The sequence below is a fragment of the Camelus bactrianus genome, chromosome 25 (assembly GCF_048773025.1).
Source record: "Camelus bactrianus isolate YW-2024 breed Bactrian camel chromosome 25, ASM4877302v1, whole genome shotgun sequence".
In the NCBI taxonomy this organism is placed as follows: Eukaryota; Metazoa; Chordata; class Mammalia; order Artiodactyla; family Camelidae; genus Camelus; species Camelus bactrianus.
The window spans coordinates 1498928-1519802 of record NC_133563.1 but is presented as its reverse complement, the minus strand read 5'-3'; the positions used below and the strand labels follow the sequence as shown (position 1 = coordinate 1519802).

Below are 20875 nucleotides of genomic sequence, written 5' to 3'. Positions count from 1 at the left end.
GATACCATGACTATTTTTCTAACGCAGTGTGTTTTATCTGGGCATGTTCAAAACTTTGACTTTAAAACCACTCTAGCAAGCCACCAAAAAAAGAAAAAAAAAAAAAAACTAAAGACAGAAAACAAGATAAGAACGGTGCCTGCTTGTTTTTCTAAACTCTTTTACATGTGAAAGATTATTTTAAAACATTAGCTCAAGAGAATAGTTATTTGTCTTACATTATTCATAAACTTCATTATCATATATGTGTCAGTGACAATATTGTACAAAAGCAAAACTAAAATGACAATCTATTTTGTAGAAGGAAACTTGTAAAAGTCAACAGTTTTAATAAGGGAACTGTTACAAGGGTGCCAAACGGATATTTAAAAATCAGCAAGGAAAAGCAGGGAATGGGCCCGTTCATGCAAAAATCTACTTCCTCTTGGACAAAAGATGTTGAAAAATGATTTCCTGACAAAAGCAGCAGCCCTGAAGAAGGAACTGATAACCCTGGGAATAAGCTTTCTTCACATAATCGCTGCAAAGTTTGACGTCAAAGAACCCCCCTTCCCCCCTCGAGGAGTTAAGCTTGAGATCCGTGTTTGCTGTGGTTCTCCTGTAATCAAGTCCCAGGCCTCCCACCACCTTTCAGGCCGCTCTTAACCCTTCCTGGTGAAGGAAATGTACAAAGGCCAAGGAGTTGCAGCCCCTGCCTCCCGCCCACCCCCCTCTGCTTTCGGTTACTTCGCAGCGTCCCCGCCCCTCCGAGCCCAGTCGGCCCTACTACGTTCCCAGGGCCGCCGCCCCGCCCCGTGCCCCGCCCCGTGTCCCGCCCCCAGCCCCCAGGGCCCCGTCTTTCTTGCGCCCCTCCCCTCCCCCAGACGCGCTGCCCCGCGCGCGGCCCTTCCCCGCCCCTCCCCCCGCCCCCTACCTTGTGACACATCCCGGGTCCTCCCGGCGGCGGCTGCGGCGGCAGCAGCACAAACCACCGCCTCCGCCCGGAGCCGCAAGCTCCGACTCGGCCTCCCCCGGCCCCGCCGCCGCCGCCGCCGCCGCCGCCGCCGCCGCAGTCATGGCTGCTGACGGGGTGGACGAACGCTCGCCTCTGCTGTCCGCATCCCACTCGGGAAATGTCACCCCCACGGCTCCGCCGTACTTAGAGGAAAGCAGCCCCAGAGGTAAGGTCAGCGCAGCCCTTTCCACTTCGTAAGGAAGAGCCTAGAAGCGTAACGACCGGGGAGCCCTGGCTCCGAGGCGGAGGCAGAGAGGAAGGGATGCGGGCTGTGCCTTGTAAAGCGGAGCCTGCCTGCCTGCCGGGGAGCCGCACCGCGGGGCTTCCAGGCGGTACCGTGCGGGGTGTGTGAATGCGTGCGTGCGTGTGTGTGTGTGTGCACTTCGCCCCTTCTCACCCACCGGCATGGGGGGGGGGGTGCGTGCGTGTGCACGCAGCCTCTCTCATCCTCTGCCCTGGGTGTGTGTGTGTGTGTTTCATCACTTCTAACCCAGGGATACAGGATGTGACATGAATTTCCCTGGCTGAGCTTCGCTGTTTTAGAGCAGCCCCTAAGAGCGCTGGATGGTGGTGCAAATCTCACAATCGTTCACAAATCCTTTCAGGTTGCTGAGAAACCAGGGGTGTTGCTCACCTTGGCATCTGTCCTTGAAAGGGCTCAGCTTGAAAAATACTAAATCCTCCCATTCACCCAGCAGTGAATTGCCTTACCAGAAGGAATAGAGTTAATCAGTATGCCTAAGATGTCTGCAGTCTCTGCCCTTACTTCTTACTCCTCCTTGTAAGGAGTGCGTGTTAGTTCTAGTGGTGAATGAGGAGGGATAGAAGGGAAGATGGAATATTTTTGATGCATAGCTGGGTGAGATTGAAATTACACTTTAAAAGTAACCCAAGTTAATATAGCATATATTTATATGTATTTTTCTTCTCAAGGTGGAATCAAAAAAGATTGGATGGCAGTGTGGTCTGAAGAAAGAAGGGGGGGGATCATTTACCAAACTATTTGATTTATTCAAAGATCTATCTTTGTTTTAATCCTTTCAGTTGACTCCTATACTAGAAATAAGGCGGAGTCAGCAGTTACAGAAAATGGAAGCCAAGATTTTAAAAAACCACTTAGAACAGTGAAAAGGTTGGTCGAATATGGCACTTGCAAATGTAGGTTAAGTGCATCTCTCTTTTTTTGGCTGAATGTGAGAGGTTTAAAAACTCAAGGAGGCAAACATTAATGCTTTTGAAAATGTGGGTGGATCATGTTTCTTGTAACACAACTTTTTCTAAGTTCAAGTCTAGAATTGGAGCAGCTGTAGAGCAGGCTGAACTTGTCCAGTACTTAAAATTTCCATTTAACACATTATAACTTGAAGAGCAACACCTAGATCTTAATCCACACTTAGCTGTGGAAAATTCAGAGTGATTGAGAAATAAGGTGCAAAATGGTACCCATGGGAAACCCATAAGTCATGTTTGTTGGTCAGCATTAAACTTGTGTCAGAGGACACCAGGTGGGGGAATTTCCTTTAATGGGCAAATTTGACATTAATATTTTTACTGTTTTCTAAGTTGTATGGTCTACAGTGGTATAAACACTTATTAATGAGTATTTCAACTTCCTCCAGTCTCCCTTTTAAGACAAAATATTTGACAATTTATGGACAGACAGAGGTTGGATTTAAGGAACTGTCCTATAACAGATTTTCATCCTTGCATCTATGTTTTTGTATGTGTAGTCAGATAGTGGCTAAATTATCCCTCAAAAATGGTCATACTCAGGGATTTGCTTGTAGATGTCTTTCTCATTTGCCAAATAGTTGTTTGATCGGATAAGACTCCTCAAACCATACAATAAGGTACACATTCCAGCTCAGCCACTGAGAAAAAGAAGTTGCATTCCAGAAAACTTTTTGCAACCAAAGAAATTCAATGCGTTAAAAAACCAAATTCAGCTGAGTAAATTTTAAAGATGTCGTTGACTTTATTCAATGATTCATGAATCGGGCAGCATCCTGTCTCACAGATAGAGATGAGCTCCAAGGAGCTGTGCAAAATTAAAGACATGTAGGCAGGAGGGACAAGGCAAACCAGCAAAAGTGGACTGGTTGAGGCAAGGTCACTTTTCTTAAGGGGATGGCAGGGCCCCATCAGGCAGATTAACTCACTGGTGCTGATCAGATGATTCCTGACTGTTTGGGGTAAAATTCCATTTCTGGCAAAGGCATAAGTGACTCCACTTGGGGCCTGTTGTCTTGTTTTTAACAACTGATTGAGCAAAAAGCTCTTTTTGCCTATTGTAGAGTAAAATCTTTTCTTAACTGGGGAATGAGACAGGTTAGATGACTAGAAACACTAATTTCTCACGGCATAATACCTGGGAAGCCAGAAGCGTAAATTTGAAAAGCCATTTTATTTGCATTTTCAACAGAGTATCTTTTCTCAATAAATAACAAATGAGAGTATTTCTAAATATTTTGAGTAATACACAAGATCTGGTTCTTGAAGAGCAGGGCTAGCCGCTCATTCAGCAGTTCATTGGGACCATGTGCAGACCATGTGCCAGTGGCTGCTCTGGGTGACCAGAACTAACCAGACCTCACGGAGCCCACGTTGTAGTGTGGAGAAAGAGTAAGTAAACACATAGTTGGATTATTTCAGATTGTAGGAAACACTCTGTCACCAGACCAGATGTTTGTAGTAGCTGACAACAATTAGAGTTGAAGTGTGGGATTCAAAAGACCAGAAATAGATTGTACTTTTTGATAACGAACTTTGGCTTATTTTTATCTGTAATTTTTAAATTTTTCTTAAAGTACTTCATAGCCATACAGAGCAAATATTTTCTCCAATTCAACCCTTTGCTATTTGTGTAACCTTCTAAGTACCCCAAGATGAAATGCTCCACTTCGTATTCAAAGTTGGCGGCGTGTTTATTTATAGACAAGTTATTGCTAATGTAATGGGGAGCAGTTAGTGTTTTGCGTCTGGTTTCATGTGTGGTCTGTGCAACAATCCTCCTGGGCTTCTAAGTGGAATGCTGCTGGTGGTCTTTACTGTCAGTGCTGGATTCCTGCATAGACTAGGAGACCACCTCTCCTATGATTACAGTACGCCATTTGGTACACTTGCCAGCTTTTGTTAAATCATAGGAATTAAATTCAAAGACAGTTTTAGGCTCATCTGAAAGGAGATTGAAAAAAATACCACAAAACTTACACAATTTGGCTATAGTTATTTGTTTTCTTTAAAAATCCTACTAATTCTATAGGTAGGCTATGGGAAATGAATATGACCTTTAAATTTATGAGATTTCCTCTGTGAAAAGTGGTTTGCCTTTGAGTTGTCGAATTATCTATGTATTGAATATGGGCATGTGATTATCTGCTTCACTGTAATTTTGCAGGGAAAAGCATACTTTGTTATAAAGAGACAGTTTCGTTCCCTTAGTTGATTTCTGTTATTCATTCAGCAAATAAATATTTGAGGGCTAGCCAAGCTCTGTGGTGGTAAGAGGGGAAAAACAGACATAGCTCCTCTTCCATTCTGGTGGGGGATATTGAGACGTAAATTCAAATGAATGCAATGTGCAGGGGGGATGAGGAGAGTGCTAGAAATATGTCTAGTGCCGCGAGAGTGTGTAATAAAAAGATTTAACCTGGTTAGGGAAGTCAGCAAAGGTTTTCCTGAGACTTGATTGAGGTCTGGAAGCTGAGCAGTAGTTAACTTGGCAAAGGGAGGATTAGAAGAACATTCTAAGCAATAATAGTAATAATAGTAATAATAATAATAATAATAATAATAATAATAATAATAATAATAATAGCACATGCAAAAGCCTTAAGCAGGATAAAGTATGGTAAGTACAAGGGACTGAAAGAAGGCCAACGTGGCAGAAGTGAGACAGCAGCAGGGGATGTGCTGCATGAAGGGAGTGCAGAGACTAGTGTGGTCGATATTCTCCAAAGACTCTCCTCCCTCTCCTAAGAACTATGCTTTTTGAGGGCGGGGCGAGGACACAGTTCAGTGGTGGAGTGTTGTGCCTAGCATGCATGAGGTCCTGGGTTCAATCCCCAGTACCTCCATGAAATAAACAAACAAACAAACAAACCTAATTAACTCCCCCCACCCCCGCCAAAATAAAGAACCCTGGTTTTTGATATTCAAGTCTTTGGGAAGTTCTTCTCCTTGGATCTGGGCTGACACTGTGGCTCAGTTGGTCTACAGAATAAAGCAATAGAGAACTGAATGACTTCGGAGGCTAGTTACAAGTGGTCTCACAGCTTTTGCCTCTGTCTCTTATAAAACACAGTCTGAGGAAAGTAACTTATCTTGTAAGGATTTGAGTACCCTGGGACTGCCATGCTTTGAGGAACCCTTAGCAAGCCACCTGCAGAGGCTTTATGGAGAGAGGGATGGCTGACCAGTCTTCAGACACGTGAGTGAAGAAGCCATCTTGGATACCCATTTGTGCCTTCAAATGACTCCAACCCAAGCCAACTTCCTGCTGCACCTGCATGACAGGTTCTGGGTGATTACTGTCCCAACTGAGTCTGGGAAATCTACAGAATCATGAAAGCTAATATTAAATTGTTGTTTTAAGCCCTAAGTTTTGGGTGTATTATTCTGCAGCATCAGATGCTCAGAACCATAAGTATTAATCAATTCATTATTAGCCATGTTGAAGAATTTTACCTTAAGCAAGGGGATGATCTCAGATGTTTCATTTTGTGTTAATCGCTCTATGGATTAGAGAATGAAATAGAGATGGGCAAGAGTAGATGAGAATAGATAACTTTGCGTGGCCACTCTAATGATTCAGACAAATCTGACAAACTGATGATAGCTTGGACTCAGATGGTGGTGGAGCCGGAGAGGTGAGGTGCTGTTAGGAATTAAATTGAAGAGGGATTGATGATGGGTTGGATGCAGGATGAGAGGGAGATGGCACGGATAGCTCCTAGAATTCTGGCTTCTGCAACTCAGTGTGATCACCTGTATTGAGACAGAAAACACCAGAAGAGGAGCAGGTGTTGGAGAACACAGATCATGAGCTTAGTTTTAGACATGATACACGTAAGTGCTTTCAGATATCTACAGTGTCAGGTACGCAATTGGATCTGCAGGTGTAGGGCTAAGAAATGAGGCTTAAGCTGAAGATATAATATTGTATTATTTATGTATTGGTGATAGACCAATACATGGATCTTGATTTAAAGCTTCCCAAAGCCCCACCCATGTGCCACGGCATGTGCCAAGATGGAACATCCGTGTGCCGAGATACTGCTTATCCTCAGTCCTTGGAGTAGCAGAAGCCTTTAAGCCAGCAGCCTCCAGCTGAATGTGAAAAGGCTTGGGAACCTTTGTCTGAGACCACTTCAGGAGAAAGAATAAGGTAAAAAGAGGAGAGAGCCTAGGACAAAGCTTTGAGAAACTCCCACATTCAGTGACCAGTTAGAGGAAGACGAGCCTGCAAAGAGGCTGACACGTGTCTTCTTGCGAGGTAGGGAGAGAACCAGGAGACTGAAATACCACTAAATCAAGGGGAAGAAAATACTTAAGGAAGGAGTGGCCAAACACATCAAAAGCTGCAGCAAGAAAGAGCAAAGAGATGAAGTCTGAAAAAATCACCGTTTGCACTTAGTCCCACTGAGGTCGTTAGTGACCTTCGTGAGAGTTAAGATGTATTTATATTGAAATCCTTTATAAAGAATTAAGAATGTTCATTCCCATCTAAGATAATATTCTAATACGCATTTATTTTCATTGTAAAATTACCTTTAAGCAACTTAACTTCAGGGAAGAGGCTAATATCCCTTTATTCTGAACACACTGAGGTTTCCTGTGGCCCGTGATTGGGTTTTAGAGGGCTTTGTCATTTTCATCTTACTTCGTTTCACCTTGAAAGGTGTGTAAATTCGAAATTGCTTGAGGAAATGTTTTCAGTGACTAGCAAATAAATTGATTCCTGGTTTGAGAGATAAGTTATTTAATATGTACCCTGTACTTTTTACTTAGAAATTGTACCATAAATAAGGTATATTTTTAGTGATCCTCTCATGTGCTCTACCTGGAGAAATCTAAAGTCATTAGTTAAAATCTAAAGTTAAAAATGGTACCTTAGATTCAAGTGGGACAGAGTCTTTTTTTCACTTAGGACTATGTTCTGCACTAGACTAGACTTTTACTGAGTGTCTTGGTTCAGACTGTTACAACAGAATGCCATAGACTGGGTGGCTTAAACAGCAAACATTTGTTTCTCATAGTTCTGGAGGCTGGAAAATCCAAGATGGAAGTGCCAACCGATTCAGTGTCTAGTGAGAGCTGTCTTCTGGGTTGCAGACCACCAGCTCCTTGTATCCTCAAGTGGTGGAAAGAGGGCAGGAGAGCTCTCTGGGTCCTTTTCATAAGAGCACTAATCTCATTCATGAGGGCTCTGCTCTCATGACCTAATTACTTCCCCCAAATCCCACCTCCTAATACCATCACATTGGGGGTTAAGAGTTCAGCATACAAATTTTGAGGGGACACAAACATTCAGTCCATTGCACTCAGTTAGAGTCTTTGAATCTGTTTGGGCAGGCTTGTAAGTTTCTGAACCTCCTTGCATCCTTGCAGAGTTCAAGGTTGGCTGTGGATTGACAGGAAGAGATGACGTAGATCCAGAGACCAGCACTGTAGTCACAACGCACTGTAAGACTGAATTAATTCTCGTTTTATTTATCTGAACCCAGTAGAGAAGCCAGGTTGTCCGAGTGAGCACAAATAGATGCAGTGTATTTGAGATCAGCTCCCTGAAACTCCAAACAGAGGTGAGTACCTGCTGTGATACTGAGAAGGCAGGGAAGCTTGATTTTGTGCTGTGCTACAGCTAATGCTCCATTTAAGGAAATTTTTCAAAATGGTCCTTTTTTTGTTTGTTTTTTACGGAAGTGTAGCTAATTTACAATGTTGTGTTAGTTTCAGGTATACAGCGAAGTGATTCAGTTTTATATATATATATAAACATATAGAACATATATATGTTACATATATATGTATGTATATATACATAAATATGTTCTTTTTCAGATTCTTTACCATTATAAGTTATCACACGATATTGAATACAGTTCCCTGTACCGTACAGTAGGTCCTTGTTGTAGAATGGTTCTTGAATCAAAATCTGATTTTCCGAGACCACATTCTTATGGAAGGGAAAATAGAACCCAAACGCTGGTGAAGTACCTCTGTTTCCAGTGTCCCAGTATTATGGCAAGCCCATTTCCTATTATAATCCTTTTTCTATTATTCAGCAGTCATTGAGCTCCATGATTCTTTTATTCTATTTTATAATGCCCACATTTCCTCCTGGCTCTATATAGCATCTTTAAAACATTAATCAAGAAATGCTTCATTCAGTCGGTTACCATTTCAAATATTTGAGTACCTGTTATACTGTTCTAGATGCCAAAGAGCTTACATTTCAGAGAGAGATACATTTGGTGAGTGTTATAATTGCAGAGAGTGAAGAGAATAAAGCTGGGCATGAGGACAGCGGGCACCGGTGGCGTGGGGAGTATTTCAGATAGTGTGTTCAGGAAGGATAGCTCAGAGATGACAATTGCTTAGAGACATGAAAAATGAGTCAGAATCGGCCATTGGAAGGTTTAGGGGAAGAGTGTGTCAGGCAGCTGGAACCACAGGCATGAAACATGCTGTTTTAAAACGAGAAGGCCAGTGGATTAGAGCGTGGTGCCTCGGGGAAAGTGCGGTAGAGGGGGTTAGAGGACTAGGCTAGGGAAGACCTGGAGGGCTCTGTCGGCTGAAACAAGAAAGCACAGCGTGAGGCGAGGATGTCACCCATAAGCCACTCAGTGCGCTATTACTGGACCGGGCCCTGTGAAGAGCAGCCGGAAGTCTCTGGACCCCCTGTCTTACTAGCCTGTTAAGGTCCAGGAAAAGAGTCCCTCTTGTTGCCTCTTCCAGTGTCAGAGTTATGTGATTACAGTCATTGAGCGCATGAAGAAATATATAGCTGGTCAACTGCTTCCAGTCACCGAGCCATTATTTTATCAAAGGCGCAGTCACACATTCTGTAATGCAAGAAACAACCATTGTATAAAATGGGCAGAATACAGGTAGTATGGCTAGTAGTATTAATCAGGTCATAAGTAAGCATTTAAGCCCAGAACTTCCGCTAGGTGTGAGCCAGTCATGCCCAGGTCGTCTCACTGAGTCTGTTCTACACCAGCCCTTACCTGTAAGGGAGGTGATGGATAGGCGTTGTCCATCAGGCACCCAGCGCCATCTCCTAGTGTTGTTAGGCTGGTTGTCCTTAGCATTGTTTAATTATTCCCAACATAAAGGTGGGGGCCTTAAACTTAAATGATCATTACCTGGTGTTAGCCGTATAAATTCATCCCACGACTGAGGGAGGTCATAGTCTTTGGCTGAAATTTTGCTTGTTGCTCTGATTGGGCTTGAGTAGCTTTAAAAGAAAATTTATATTTGTGGTGACAGTCAGAGGAAGTATGATTGATTGGCCAAGAGAGGGAATCCCATCCAGTAATATCAGTGCTGAACCAAACAGAACTGTGACTGCTTCCAGAATAATTTTCTAAGGGCCATCCACCCAGAGCCTTGGAATGGAGAAATCCACAAAGCTAACCCAGACGTACTGGATGTAGATAGTTGACCATAAACCCAACAACTGGATTAATTTTAAACTCTGTGTAAGATCATGAAATACAGTCGGTTCATAAGCAAAGGTGTAAGCAATTATCAAAGTAATTGGTACACAGGCCTGATGCGGCATCTGTGGTCAGCTGGGTACCTCAAATGTCATCCTCTTATCCTGCTCTGGCAGTTTCTTCTTTGTTGCAGCATTGTTTTAAGGTGACTTTGAGGCCAGCAATCCTCTCTATAGGCCAGTCCAGTGCAGGGACCCTTTTTAAGTGGGAAATATTAATCCAAGAGTCAATTCCCTTCAGTTTTGCTGTTCATGAGCTAGTTAGGAGTACCTGATAAGTGTCCTTTTATCTTGGTTGGAGATAGTCCTTCAAATGATGTCTTTTCCACCATGCATAATCCCCTGGTTGCAGGTCATGGGGCATCTGATGTTCAGCCAAAGATAGATTACTGAGATAAGCTTCAGAAACAAATGTAGATTGTCCTTTTAATAATTCAGTTAAACTTTACAATAATATAACATCAGTGAGCTATTTGAGAAGTGAGTCTTGGTAAATAAAGACCTCAATTAACAAAATTAGAATTTAATATCCACTGTACCATAATTTTTTCTCTCTAAAATTATCCTCATTTCTACCAAATATAGCCAAATTAAAGCTAATTTGTTTGCCAAATAAATCTGGTTTCAATAAGTTTGGACTGATGATTTATAAGTGTAATTGATCATATAGGCTCTGTTTAAATCGGCTTTGCTGGAACTTTTCATAAGGAAACTCAGATTAAATTTTTAAGAAGCCTCTCAAGGCCAGGAAAACCACACCAAGGGCTTGTCACAGATTTTGCCTGTGATATCTATAGATTTGGGTGAATTCCTCCCTTTTCAAGGTCCCTAAAATACCTTGAGATTCCAGCACCTGTTAGGATATGGTCTTCCTAATTTACCTGATAAAGCTGCTGGGAACCTAAGAGTTTTCTGTTTCTGGGGGAAATAAGAATTCTATATAATTTCTAGAATATCTAGATTAATAAGATTTACCCACATAATATAAGAAGATTTCTCCCTCATTTGACAATGCTTTCTATGTAATTTAACATACCAAATGAACCTGATTAGTGTAATATCTCTTTAGGATGTTTCAGGGGCCCTTTGAAGCATCTCAAAGTTAGCTAGAGATCAAGGGAACTTCATTAGAATTTGATTTGGGAAGTTTATCAAAAAATATCAAAGAATTTAAAAATATTTGGTCAAATAGCATCATAGATCACTGTAAAACAAAACTTACTTACTTAAGCAAAGTGACAATAAAATATTCCAAAGGCAAATACAGGAAGTTATAGCAGATTACCAGTTAAAGGTTAAAAAAGTACTTTACAATCTGTATCAAAAGCAGGTCAACATTTTAAGAAAACTTTGTCCTTTTAATGGAGAGAAATATCAAATTCAAGTTTTTCACTAGCTACTTTTAAAATTCATTTACTCAATTAAATTTATCTTAAACTTAGCCAATCCTGACCATGCACAAAACTCTTTTCTCAGGGTCCCTTTACCACAAACCTTCCATAACTTTCTGTATCAGTGTTACTTTGTCTCTTATTTTTTCCCATTGGGAAACAACCAACTCTAAGACAAAATTACTTTATTTTCCCGTAACAAATTGCATTTCCATTCCTCATACCTTCTTTGACTGAAAACGTACATATCCTACTTTCCTACTGTATACTGAAATGTTTCTCTTACTATTTCTAGTAGTTTTAATTACATATTTAAATTAGAACCCTCAATTCTTAAAAACCTCAATTTCTATTGAAAACTAGAAAGTAAGTAATTATCAACTTTTACATTATCATTCTGTTGACTGTCAAACATAAATACCAACAATAATTCCTAAAATCATGTGTTGTCTTGTGGAAAATATCTCAGTGTGGCACAAACATATTTATTAATAATCATAAGTATTTTTAGATTCTTTGTAAAAGGAAGCCTGTGTTCAGTAATTAATGTTTCACTATCTTATTTTATTTGGGAACTTAGCTATTTAATAAAATTCCATCATTTAACTTAATTTAGTACAACTCTAAAATTTCAAGTTACCAAATATCTGGAAAAATTGTTTTTAAGTAAACATTCCTGTCCTAAAACATAATTATTCCTAAAACTCTTATCTTCTTTACATTTAATTTACTTATAAAATTTTCGTCATGCCAAGTTATTTTTTGCTGACAAATTCGCAACAGATATAACTAGATTTTATTGTACTTCTGTTAAGCCTAAGTACAATAAAAATATTATACTTAATGTTGATGACTCTAAAGACATGTCTATATTAATTAAATGGACAAACAAATTAACTTTAATACCAGGTATTAATTAATTCTGAATATTTCCCAGTTCAGCATGAACCTGAAATTCATCTTGGCCAGTTTTCTTTTATATTTCTAATAATTTATGTAAGTGCTCACTTTTCTTTAAGCCAATTTAATAGAGCTCATTTACAAATTAATTTTGATAATACCATCCAAACGTAAAACATATATTTATGACACACATGGACATATAGACTGGCACAACCAGAGATCTCAAAGCTTCATTTTAAAACTTAGTTATTAATCAGGTATTACAATATGAAACTCACTAGTTTATAAATAACAATCAGAATAAGTTACATTTAAAACACCCTCTTCCTCACTCTTTTTTCCCTCCCAGTCTCAGGAATTGGAGATGGTCTAGATAAGTATTGCTGAGAACCCTGGTTAAATATTTACAGCTCAAGGCACAGAGAGAGAAAAGCAAGTTCTCTTTGAGGAGCTTGTTCCCTCAGTGTCAGAATTCTGAGAAGATGTTTTGTCAAGCCAACTTTCTCTAACAACTGCATATGCAATAAAAGAGCCCCTATTGACCATTTTCAGGGCAATATTTTCCTTTAATTCCCAATTAAGTAAGCACTTGTAATTATACTTCATGTATGCACATAAAACTGGCTGCAGTGTTAGTTGAGGCTGGCTCTCCGACACCCCTTGTTTCTCTGTTTCAGAGACTCTGTTTCCCATTTTAAAATTGAATTTGTTGAGGATAAAATTCACTAATGACATTGTGTGGTGGGCCAGTGTGCTGCTTGTGCGCTCAACCCCTCTAGGTATCACCGGGGAGTCGTTTCAGCCCTCTTACACGTCTTGGTTTCTCCGTTCAGTAGCCTCAGGCCGCTGTGGTTGCTCAGATCGCTGAATGGCCAGTTCTTATACGTGATCCCCAGGTGAACAAATCTTTTAATTAATGAATGGGTTTCCCTACGGGACTGCTACACGGTATGAGGACTCTGTCTCCACTATTTCCATAAATTTATGAGTTTCCTGAGAAAGCCATAACTGACCAGAAGGAGCCTTGTCACTCTTCTTAGGAGCAAAGCTCTCATGTAATATCTTCACTTTTATCCTGACAGATTCTGTTAAGCCAGCTGAATTGAGGAGAGGCATCAGATCAGCCTCCTACCTAACTACTCTGCCCAGGCCGCTCAGTCTCTTTCAACAGAGTAAACCTGTTTTTTTCAGCCACCCCCAGTGTCTTTTAGCTGGGTGGGCATCTTCCTCAGTGTTTTTCAGCTAGGGGGACAGGCACCTGTTACACATCACCCAGTAAAACTCAAAATCATCAGCCAATATGGGAGATCTAAGAACCAGGAGAGGCTCACCCAAGTTCATCTGGACTCTTCGAAAAGGTAGATGGGCACAAGAGGCCTCTGCTGGTACCGAGATCTGGTTCCTAGTAGAGTCCAGGCAAAGGAAAGAAGTCTGCTCTGGGTCCCTTCATTGGTCACCAAAACTGTCAACTGAAAAAAAAAAATGCACCGTGTGAGAGTTAGGAGCTAAGTTTTATTTGAGGCAAAATGAGGACTATAGCCCAGGAAACAGTCTCTCGGCTCAGAGGAGCTGTACCAAAGAGTTTGGGGAGGGGGAGTCAGTATCTATATGATTTTAGTGGAAGGGGTATACGTGCAATCAAGCACACATTCTGGCAGGAGGTTGCTGCTACTCACAAGGAGCAGATCTTTTTTATGTTAATGATTTTAGTGTTTTTCTAGATATGAGAAGAAATTAGGCTCCTAAAATCTCCTGAAAAATATCTCACTCTCTGAAGGCCCATTCTGCTAGTTTTTCCTGGAGCACAGACAGAGTACCTCATTCCTGACCCCGACCCTGAACTCTTCTCGGGACGTGTAGAAGGTTAGCAACTGTGGTGCCTACTACTTCGTCCTTGGTGATGGCAGGTGGCGAGTGACAGTCTTTAATTGGTAGCTTTGCAGGCCACCATCAGAGATGGGATTGTGTGCCAAGGATAATGGGAGGCCAAGGAAGCTTTGGAGCAAAGGAGAGATGTGAAATTTAAAATGTTTTCCTTTTAAGTAGATCAGCCTGGTTGGTGTTTGGAGAGTGAATTATTGGGGGGAGGGAAATGAGAAGAGGCTAATAAGACATGAAACTAACCAGGAAGCTGTTAGGATGGAATAGGCAAGAGGTAATGGTGGTCTGAACTAGGGCAGAGGTGACGGAAGCAGTGAAACGTGGTTGGATTCAGGATATGTTTTAAGCATAGAGCAGCAGGACTTGCTGATGGATTGAATCAGTGGAAAGAAAGGAATCATAAATCTCTAAAAAGACCTAAACGACTAGGTAAAAAAATTGTGCTTTTTTCTAAGATGGACAAACAGCAAGAGTTGAGTGTATGGGGGTAGAGAGAGAAGTACAGTGGAAATCAGTATTCTGTTTTAGACAAGTTGAGTATGAAATACCCTTAGTCATCACTCAATTTGAAATGTCCAGTAGGCAGTTGGATGTACAAGTCTGGAGTCGGGAGACATCAGGGCTCGGGAGCAAATTTCATTCAAGAATTATTTATGGTAGCACTTTGTTGTTGTGGTGGTTGGGGGTTGGGGGTGATGCTTTCAACTTCTCATTTATTTCCAAGGATTCTGCAAACTCTTTTCAGCAATGCCAAACTTTTAGGATAAAGCATTCTGTTAAAATCTTGCAAAATTTGTGGGATAGATACAGATGTTAGCCAGACATATGATGGAGATGTTAGAGAGGAGAGTTAGCAGGATGGATGTTCATAATTATATTTGAGGGCAGTAAGCAGCTATCTGGGAAGTGATCAATGGAAACCCTAATCCTTCCACTTTGGGGAGAAGCAGACAAACCTGGGTACAGCTTTGTGCTCAGCTGTTTTGTGTTTCATTTTTATGAGGATGGAGAGATACTGCATAACCCAGAGTGACAACTCTTTAATAGCTCTTAAAAGGGGATGCATTCTTACTGCTGCTTTCTGTTCTTTTGAGAGAACTTCTATACTTTTTTTGGGCAGGGGGGAGTTCAGTGTGAGTGGGGAGTGCATCAGCGTTTGTGTTGCTTTGGCACTTGTCTAGATTTTTTTTTCCTTTCCCTGGTTGCTATCCTAAAGTGAATTTCTTTTTATAAAAATAAATATATGAAAAAGCAGTGAAAAGTGTGGCTCCTCCTCCTGGCCTTCAGATAAGCTTCTCAAACACTGTGTAACTAAATCCCTTTGTAGTCTCCGAGATGATCTGCCTTCAGGTGTGGTTTGGCCTGGAGGAGCTGACACTTGAATTCTCTCTGCCAGTTGCTAGCTGTTGGCCTTAGAATAGCTACTTTACATCTCTGGGCCTCAGTTTTCCATCTTGAGAAGGAGTGGTTAGCGTGTTCCCTCTTGCGTTTATACTCCATGACACATTGTTCTTGGTAAGGAATCTGGTTCCTAGGAGGAACCTAGGAGAATGTAGCTGTAACTTCAAAATATAGATGGTTATTATCTTTTCTTACCTCATTCTTTTACTTCCAATGTCCCTGTCTTACTTAAGTTCCTATTTCTTCCAGTACTCCTTTGAAAATTGCAAAGAAAGTATATTGGACTTTAAGGAGTATTACGTGACTCTTTTAAGCAACTAACTAACATGCAGTAATTTTTTTCCTTCCGTAGGCAGTATTTGTATGTGCCACATGACCAGTTAGGGCATTCTATTTAAAGCATGTGTTTCTAAAGGCAACGGCAAAATCCTTTTTCCTCCCATACTTTGTCTGTTGAGGCATTTTAGTTTGGTAGATCCATGATAGGGATTTCAAACCAGTATACAAGAAACCCTCTATAGTTCAACCTTGAATGGGTGATTTCTGCAAAGAGAGAGTTTGAGGGGGGGCTTCATTACGAGATGACATTTTTAAGTTTCCGAGATTAAAGTGCTTAAAGTGCTGAGATCCACCATCCAGAGGAAAAGTAGCGCGTAGTAGTGACGTTGCGTAGACTCAAAGTGAGAAGCCTTTCACAGACACCTTGAGGTGGAATTACTCTTAGACCACAGGAACTTCCCAAATAAACATTGATTTCTACTGAGCTGTATGGAGTCTACCAATTAATACAATTTAAAATGCCAATTTTAAAATTTATGAGAAGATCAATTTTTCCAGATTTATAGAATTCAGGGATCCTGTTCTGATTCTCTGTATAGAATGTTAGGCCTTGCTCAACAAAAATAGTATTTGCATTTATTACCAGTCCCTCCTGAGAGCATTATTACTGCAACCATCAGACGTGCCTGAATACCAGATGGCCTAAGTAGAAGGCATTTGGTCTTTTATGACCTAGTCTCAAAAGTCAAATGCAGTGTCACTTCTGCCATGCTCTGTTGGTCAAAATAGTTACACAGCACCTGCACTTTCGCCGAAGGAGCATAGGTTTCACCTCTAATGGGATGAGTATCAAAGACTTTGCCGCCATGTTGTGAAGCCAGTGCAATGAGCTGTGATGTGCCCACAGACTGGAACACTATGCAGCTGGGAAAGAAATGAGGAAACTCTATGCGCCAGCATGGAAAGACTGCCAGGATATAAAATGAAGTGAAAAAAGCAAGATGAAGAATGATATATAAAGCATATTCCCTTTTTTCGTAAGAAAAATGGAGGAAAGAGAATATGTATATGTGTCTATTACCTGTAGTAGACCAAGAAGCACTGGAAGGAGTCAAAAAAATAATAATTTAAGTGGAAATCTCTGAAGTAAGGCATGGTGGATGGGCACAGAAATTGGAGTAACAACTCAAGCATACACTTTTGTACGTTAATATTGATTTTTGAACCAGGCAAATATGTTACTAATAAAAATTTAATGTATCAGAAAGCACTTTGGCCACATTACGTTATTGATTCTGGTAGAGTTTATCCTTGACCAGGACCCTGAACACTTTAACAAATGGTATTTTTAAGTCCATGCCCCCACATCTCTGTGCAGGTCCTTGCAATGGCACCTTATGTTTCATGTGTTTGCTTTGGTTCATTACTCCAGCCTGTCAGGATCTTACTAGGAAGAACCCTGTTTTGAAAAGGGAAATGTCTCACTGTGGGTTTCTGCATTTTCCTAAGACCATATTCATTGCCTCCTACCAGCATCATTTATCAGCCACTTCTAGTCTTCAAGATGAGGATTTACTTTTGGCTTCCTGTGGGTAGATGAGTAAGAGAGGGATTTTGGACACTGAAACATTTAAATTCTATCCAATTATCAAAGCCCTTTCTTTTCATGTAATTTGTTCTAATCTCTGTTACTGGAAGATATATGTTCCCAAAGCAATGTCTCTCAACATTTCCGTTATCTATTTTGATACTTATTTGTGTGCATGACCTTATCAAGGGAGACAAGGAGGGGGATCGGATTCCCGCATCTTTCTTCTCTGCATCCTGCATAGCCTCTTGCCTATGATCTTCTACTTCTAGGCACTCAACAAGTATCAGTTGTATGAATGAATGACAGAGTGAGAAAACAAGGGAGGACGCCATGATGGTGACTTTGCAGTCACTTAGGGAGTGAAGACTTTACAGGGAGCTGGCGGAACATGAGAACAAAAGATGGAACCAGCAGCCCATGCAGTTGAATGCCTTTCTTCATTAGAGGTGTCCACGTGGCAAAGGAAGGCGCTCCATTGCGATACCTCATGCTGGCTACAGCGAGTTACTGGATTAACCTCTGATTTCTTTCGCAATCTCTATTTGTTTTAAATGAAGTTGAGTGAACCCATGGGGCAAAAATATCTATGTTCTAGAATTTAAGGGATTAATTCAGTAAATATGCTTTAAAAATACATACTGGTTCTAAGAGGTTCCATTCACTGCATATATTTTGTCTGATTTTGCTTAGATTTATGGTGAGTGTGTCCCAAATTCCAAAAGTGCTAAACTGGTGACTTCTTATTTCTAATCTATTAGTTCCTAAGTCATTTTTTTTAAAGAGTGAAATATTTCAGGATAGAAAAATACTGAGTATAATATAATCATTCATGTGAGTCTCTCAGACCTTAGCATTGCGCTATACTGTTTCATGTATTTAAGCAAATAAAACATCACAAGTCCAGCTGAACTGTTTCCTTCCCCGCACACTGGGGTCATTTCCTCCCTTGCACTTTCTCATCTAAAATGTTTTACAACTAATTTTGAGTTTCATTATATCAAGTATGTTTTATAACTATGATTTATGAATATTTGTAAACCTCATAAGTTATCATTTAGTGTTTATACCTCGTTATATGTGAAGAGTGTCTTGCTTTCTCTTAGAAAATGCACACGGTCTGTGATAGTGAAAGTGAGTGGTCTGGGAGGAGAGACAGAGTAGAAATTCGTTACCTCTTCAGGCTGTAGGAGTTTCTTAATTTCTAGGCAAGTACATTTTTTTTTTTTTGCCCTGGAAACAATTTGTTTTTCTGCACTAAAAAATGAATCTCTCTCTATTTTCCTTGAAACACATGCTTTCTTGGAAGCAATATTGTAAATAACAAATTAAGAATGGACCCAGGCATATAAACAGCATGATTTCACATAAGTCATGTCAGAAAAAAATGCACTTTTTAAAATAAAAATAAACACAGTGGTTGGTAAAACGGAAGAATACCTAACTTATTAACTGTCAGTACTTGAAGAAAGCACTGATGCCGCAGATGAAGTGCATTAGAACCGGGTGACAACATTGCCTAATGAGAAACAGAAAGGACAGAGCAGGAGCTTTTGTCATCTAGGAAGTGGTCATTGGCAGGTCCTTTGGCATTTCTTGCCAGCATCTCCAGTTATATGACAGTATTTTGATACACCCCGAATGCCTAAGACCAGAAGGGAATGAAAAATAGCAGATAAATTGGTCATCGTGGAATTCAGCATTCATCATCACCTGCTGTATAAGAATGCCTGGTCCATTGTTGCCTTGGGGTCAGCCGTGGACCCACATGAGCTCCTGCAGGCAATACTGGAGGCACTAGGATGTAGACTGATACTGGTCTCAAGCTGATCTTGCAACCACACTTCATAGGGTTTGGCTGTATTTCTAGAGCTGCTGTTTGGACAAAGGAGTTAGTGGTAAAAATACATAGCAAGGTTGCAGCACGTGAATGCTAAGCTGTGCTGGAGTGACCCTCTGTCACGACGCCCCCTCCCTCCCCACCCCTCATCCCCGACATGCTGTGCCTTAGTCAGAGCTGTATGCCCTCTTCTCTGCTCCCGCAGCCCGCTGTGTGCATGTCCTTCTCAGAGCACTTAAAGTGCCAAATTGCACTTGGAGTTTTCCTGCCTTTCTACACGTTAGGGATTTGAGCCCTTTGAGCCCTGGAGCATGCCTCCGTCTCCACGGCATCCCCGGCATACATCCAGTACAGCGTCTGGCACAGAGCAGATGCTCAGGGACTTGTGACCGAATGCTGACCAACTCCTGGAGATCCATCGTGGAGGGCCTGGCTGGCTGCTGCTTTCTGCCCGATTATGACCAAAGGCCTCTTGCCCTTCTCTGGCATCAGAGCTCATAGAGGGGACTCACATCACACCTCCTCAGTTACAGAACTGGAATTGCTGTGGGGCAGCGGTCCAACTTAGAACACAAGTGAGTTGAATGACGATGTGCCATTTATCACCACTCCTACATCTTTCCTGTCCTTCCCAGTCGCACTGATCTCTGCAGTCCTCCCAGGGGTGGGGAGTTGCTTTTGGCAGAAGTTCCAGGGGCCCTCTATGAGCCCCTTCCTATCTCAAATTATGGGCCAGTTTAGGTATCTTGCTGGTTGCCAAGAATGCCTGTTCCAATTCTATATTCAGGAACTGGGAAGATGACTTCAGAGTGGGTCCCAGTTCTACCAAGACCACTACGGGCTGCATCTGGGTATACAGATGTACTCTGTCTATAACCTGGCGGTCAGATGGTGTAGACATAACCTCTCTGACTGGTGAACCACAGTGGAATTTTGAGTCTTCAGGAATTTGAGAGCAGTTTCTAGTAATCCCTGAAAGACGTGGGCGTTTTCTTTTTCTCCAGTGTGCAGTCACTCTAGCTGATGGTCTCAGAGGTGTTGGGGGAAGGCTTGGAGATTTGTAGTATATGCTTATGGTGGTGTTGCTGGATCACTCCTCAGAGTGTCCACAGACCCTTCAGTAAAGATGCTCTGGGTCTGTGAACTTGCCTTTGTTAGAAACTGATTGAAAAGGTCATGGCTCACCACTTTGACTACTCAAGTCGGGCTGCTGGTTTTAAGACCTAGTAATTTTGTATTATGTATGGCCAGGGTGAGATTTGTGTAGGTTACCCATCTATCTCATTCTTAGGCTCATTTCAGTGAGCCACTGCCAAAGGTCCTTGTGGGTCAAAACTTTCTCATATCCACTCTTCCCCTTTATAATAAATACACCCACCTTGTCTTCGACTTTTAAGTGCTGCCATTTGGCCTCTGTCACTGTGGGATTTCGTAGTCTCAGTTGGAGTCATCCTGCACTGTAGTGCCCTGTGTAGGAGGGCCACCGCAGCAGAATGCTTGTGTTCTCCTAAATAGTGTATAAATCAGCATCTCAGTGAGAGGGTATCCTCTGGGTCCTCTCGGGGGATGGAGTGGGGTGTGGGCATGTGGATTTCATGTGGTAAATTAACCCCAGCGCTCCTGACTCCATAGGCCTTTGATTGCTTCTTCTGCATCACGCTAGGGATATTTTGACATTTCAGTCTCATTAAATGCAAGGCCAAGTCTCATCAGTCAACAAGTAAACTGATGGAGCCGCTTCCAGCTTTAAACAAACATCGAGTCCTGAGCTTCTGGCAGGTGCACTTGTATTACTACATTTGGCTCAACTCAGTGTTCTGTTCTATCCTCCTTGCTTTAATCCCCTTAGGATTCACTCCCACGCATATTCTCCAGG

General features: G+C 41.5%; 1 protein-coding gene across 1 annotated transcript in view; it reads left to right on the top strand.

The window, feature by feature from the left end:
• Positions 1-1026: 1026 nt before the first annotated feature.
• Positions 1027-20875, top strand: part of PIP4P2 (phosphatidylinositol-4,5-bisphosphate 4-phosphatase 2) — a 51960-nt gene continuing 32111 nt past the window's right edge. Inside the window, exon 1 of the mRNA XM_045505459.2 lies at positions 1027-1160. Within this exon, the coding sequence (XP_045361415.2) occupies positions 1055-1160 (106 nt within the window). The 5' untranslated portion in view covers positions 1027-1054. The remainder of the gene's footprint in view (positions 1161-20875) is intronic.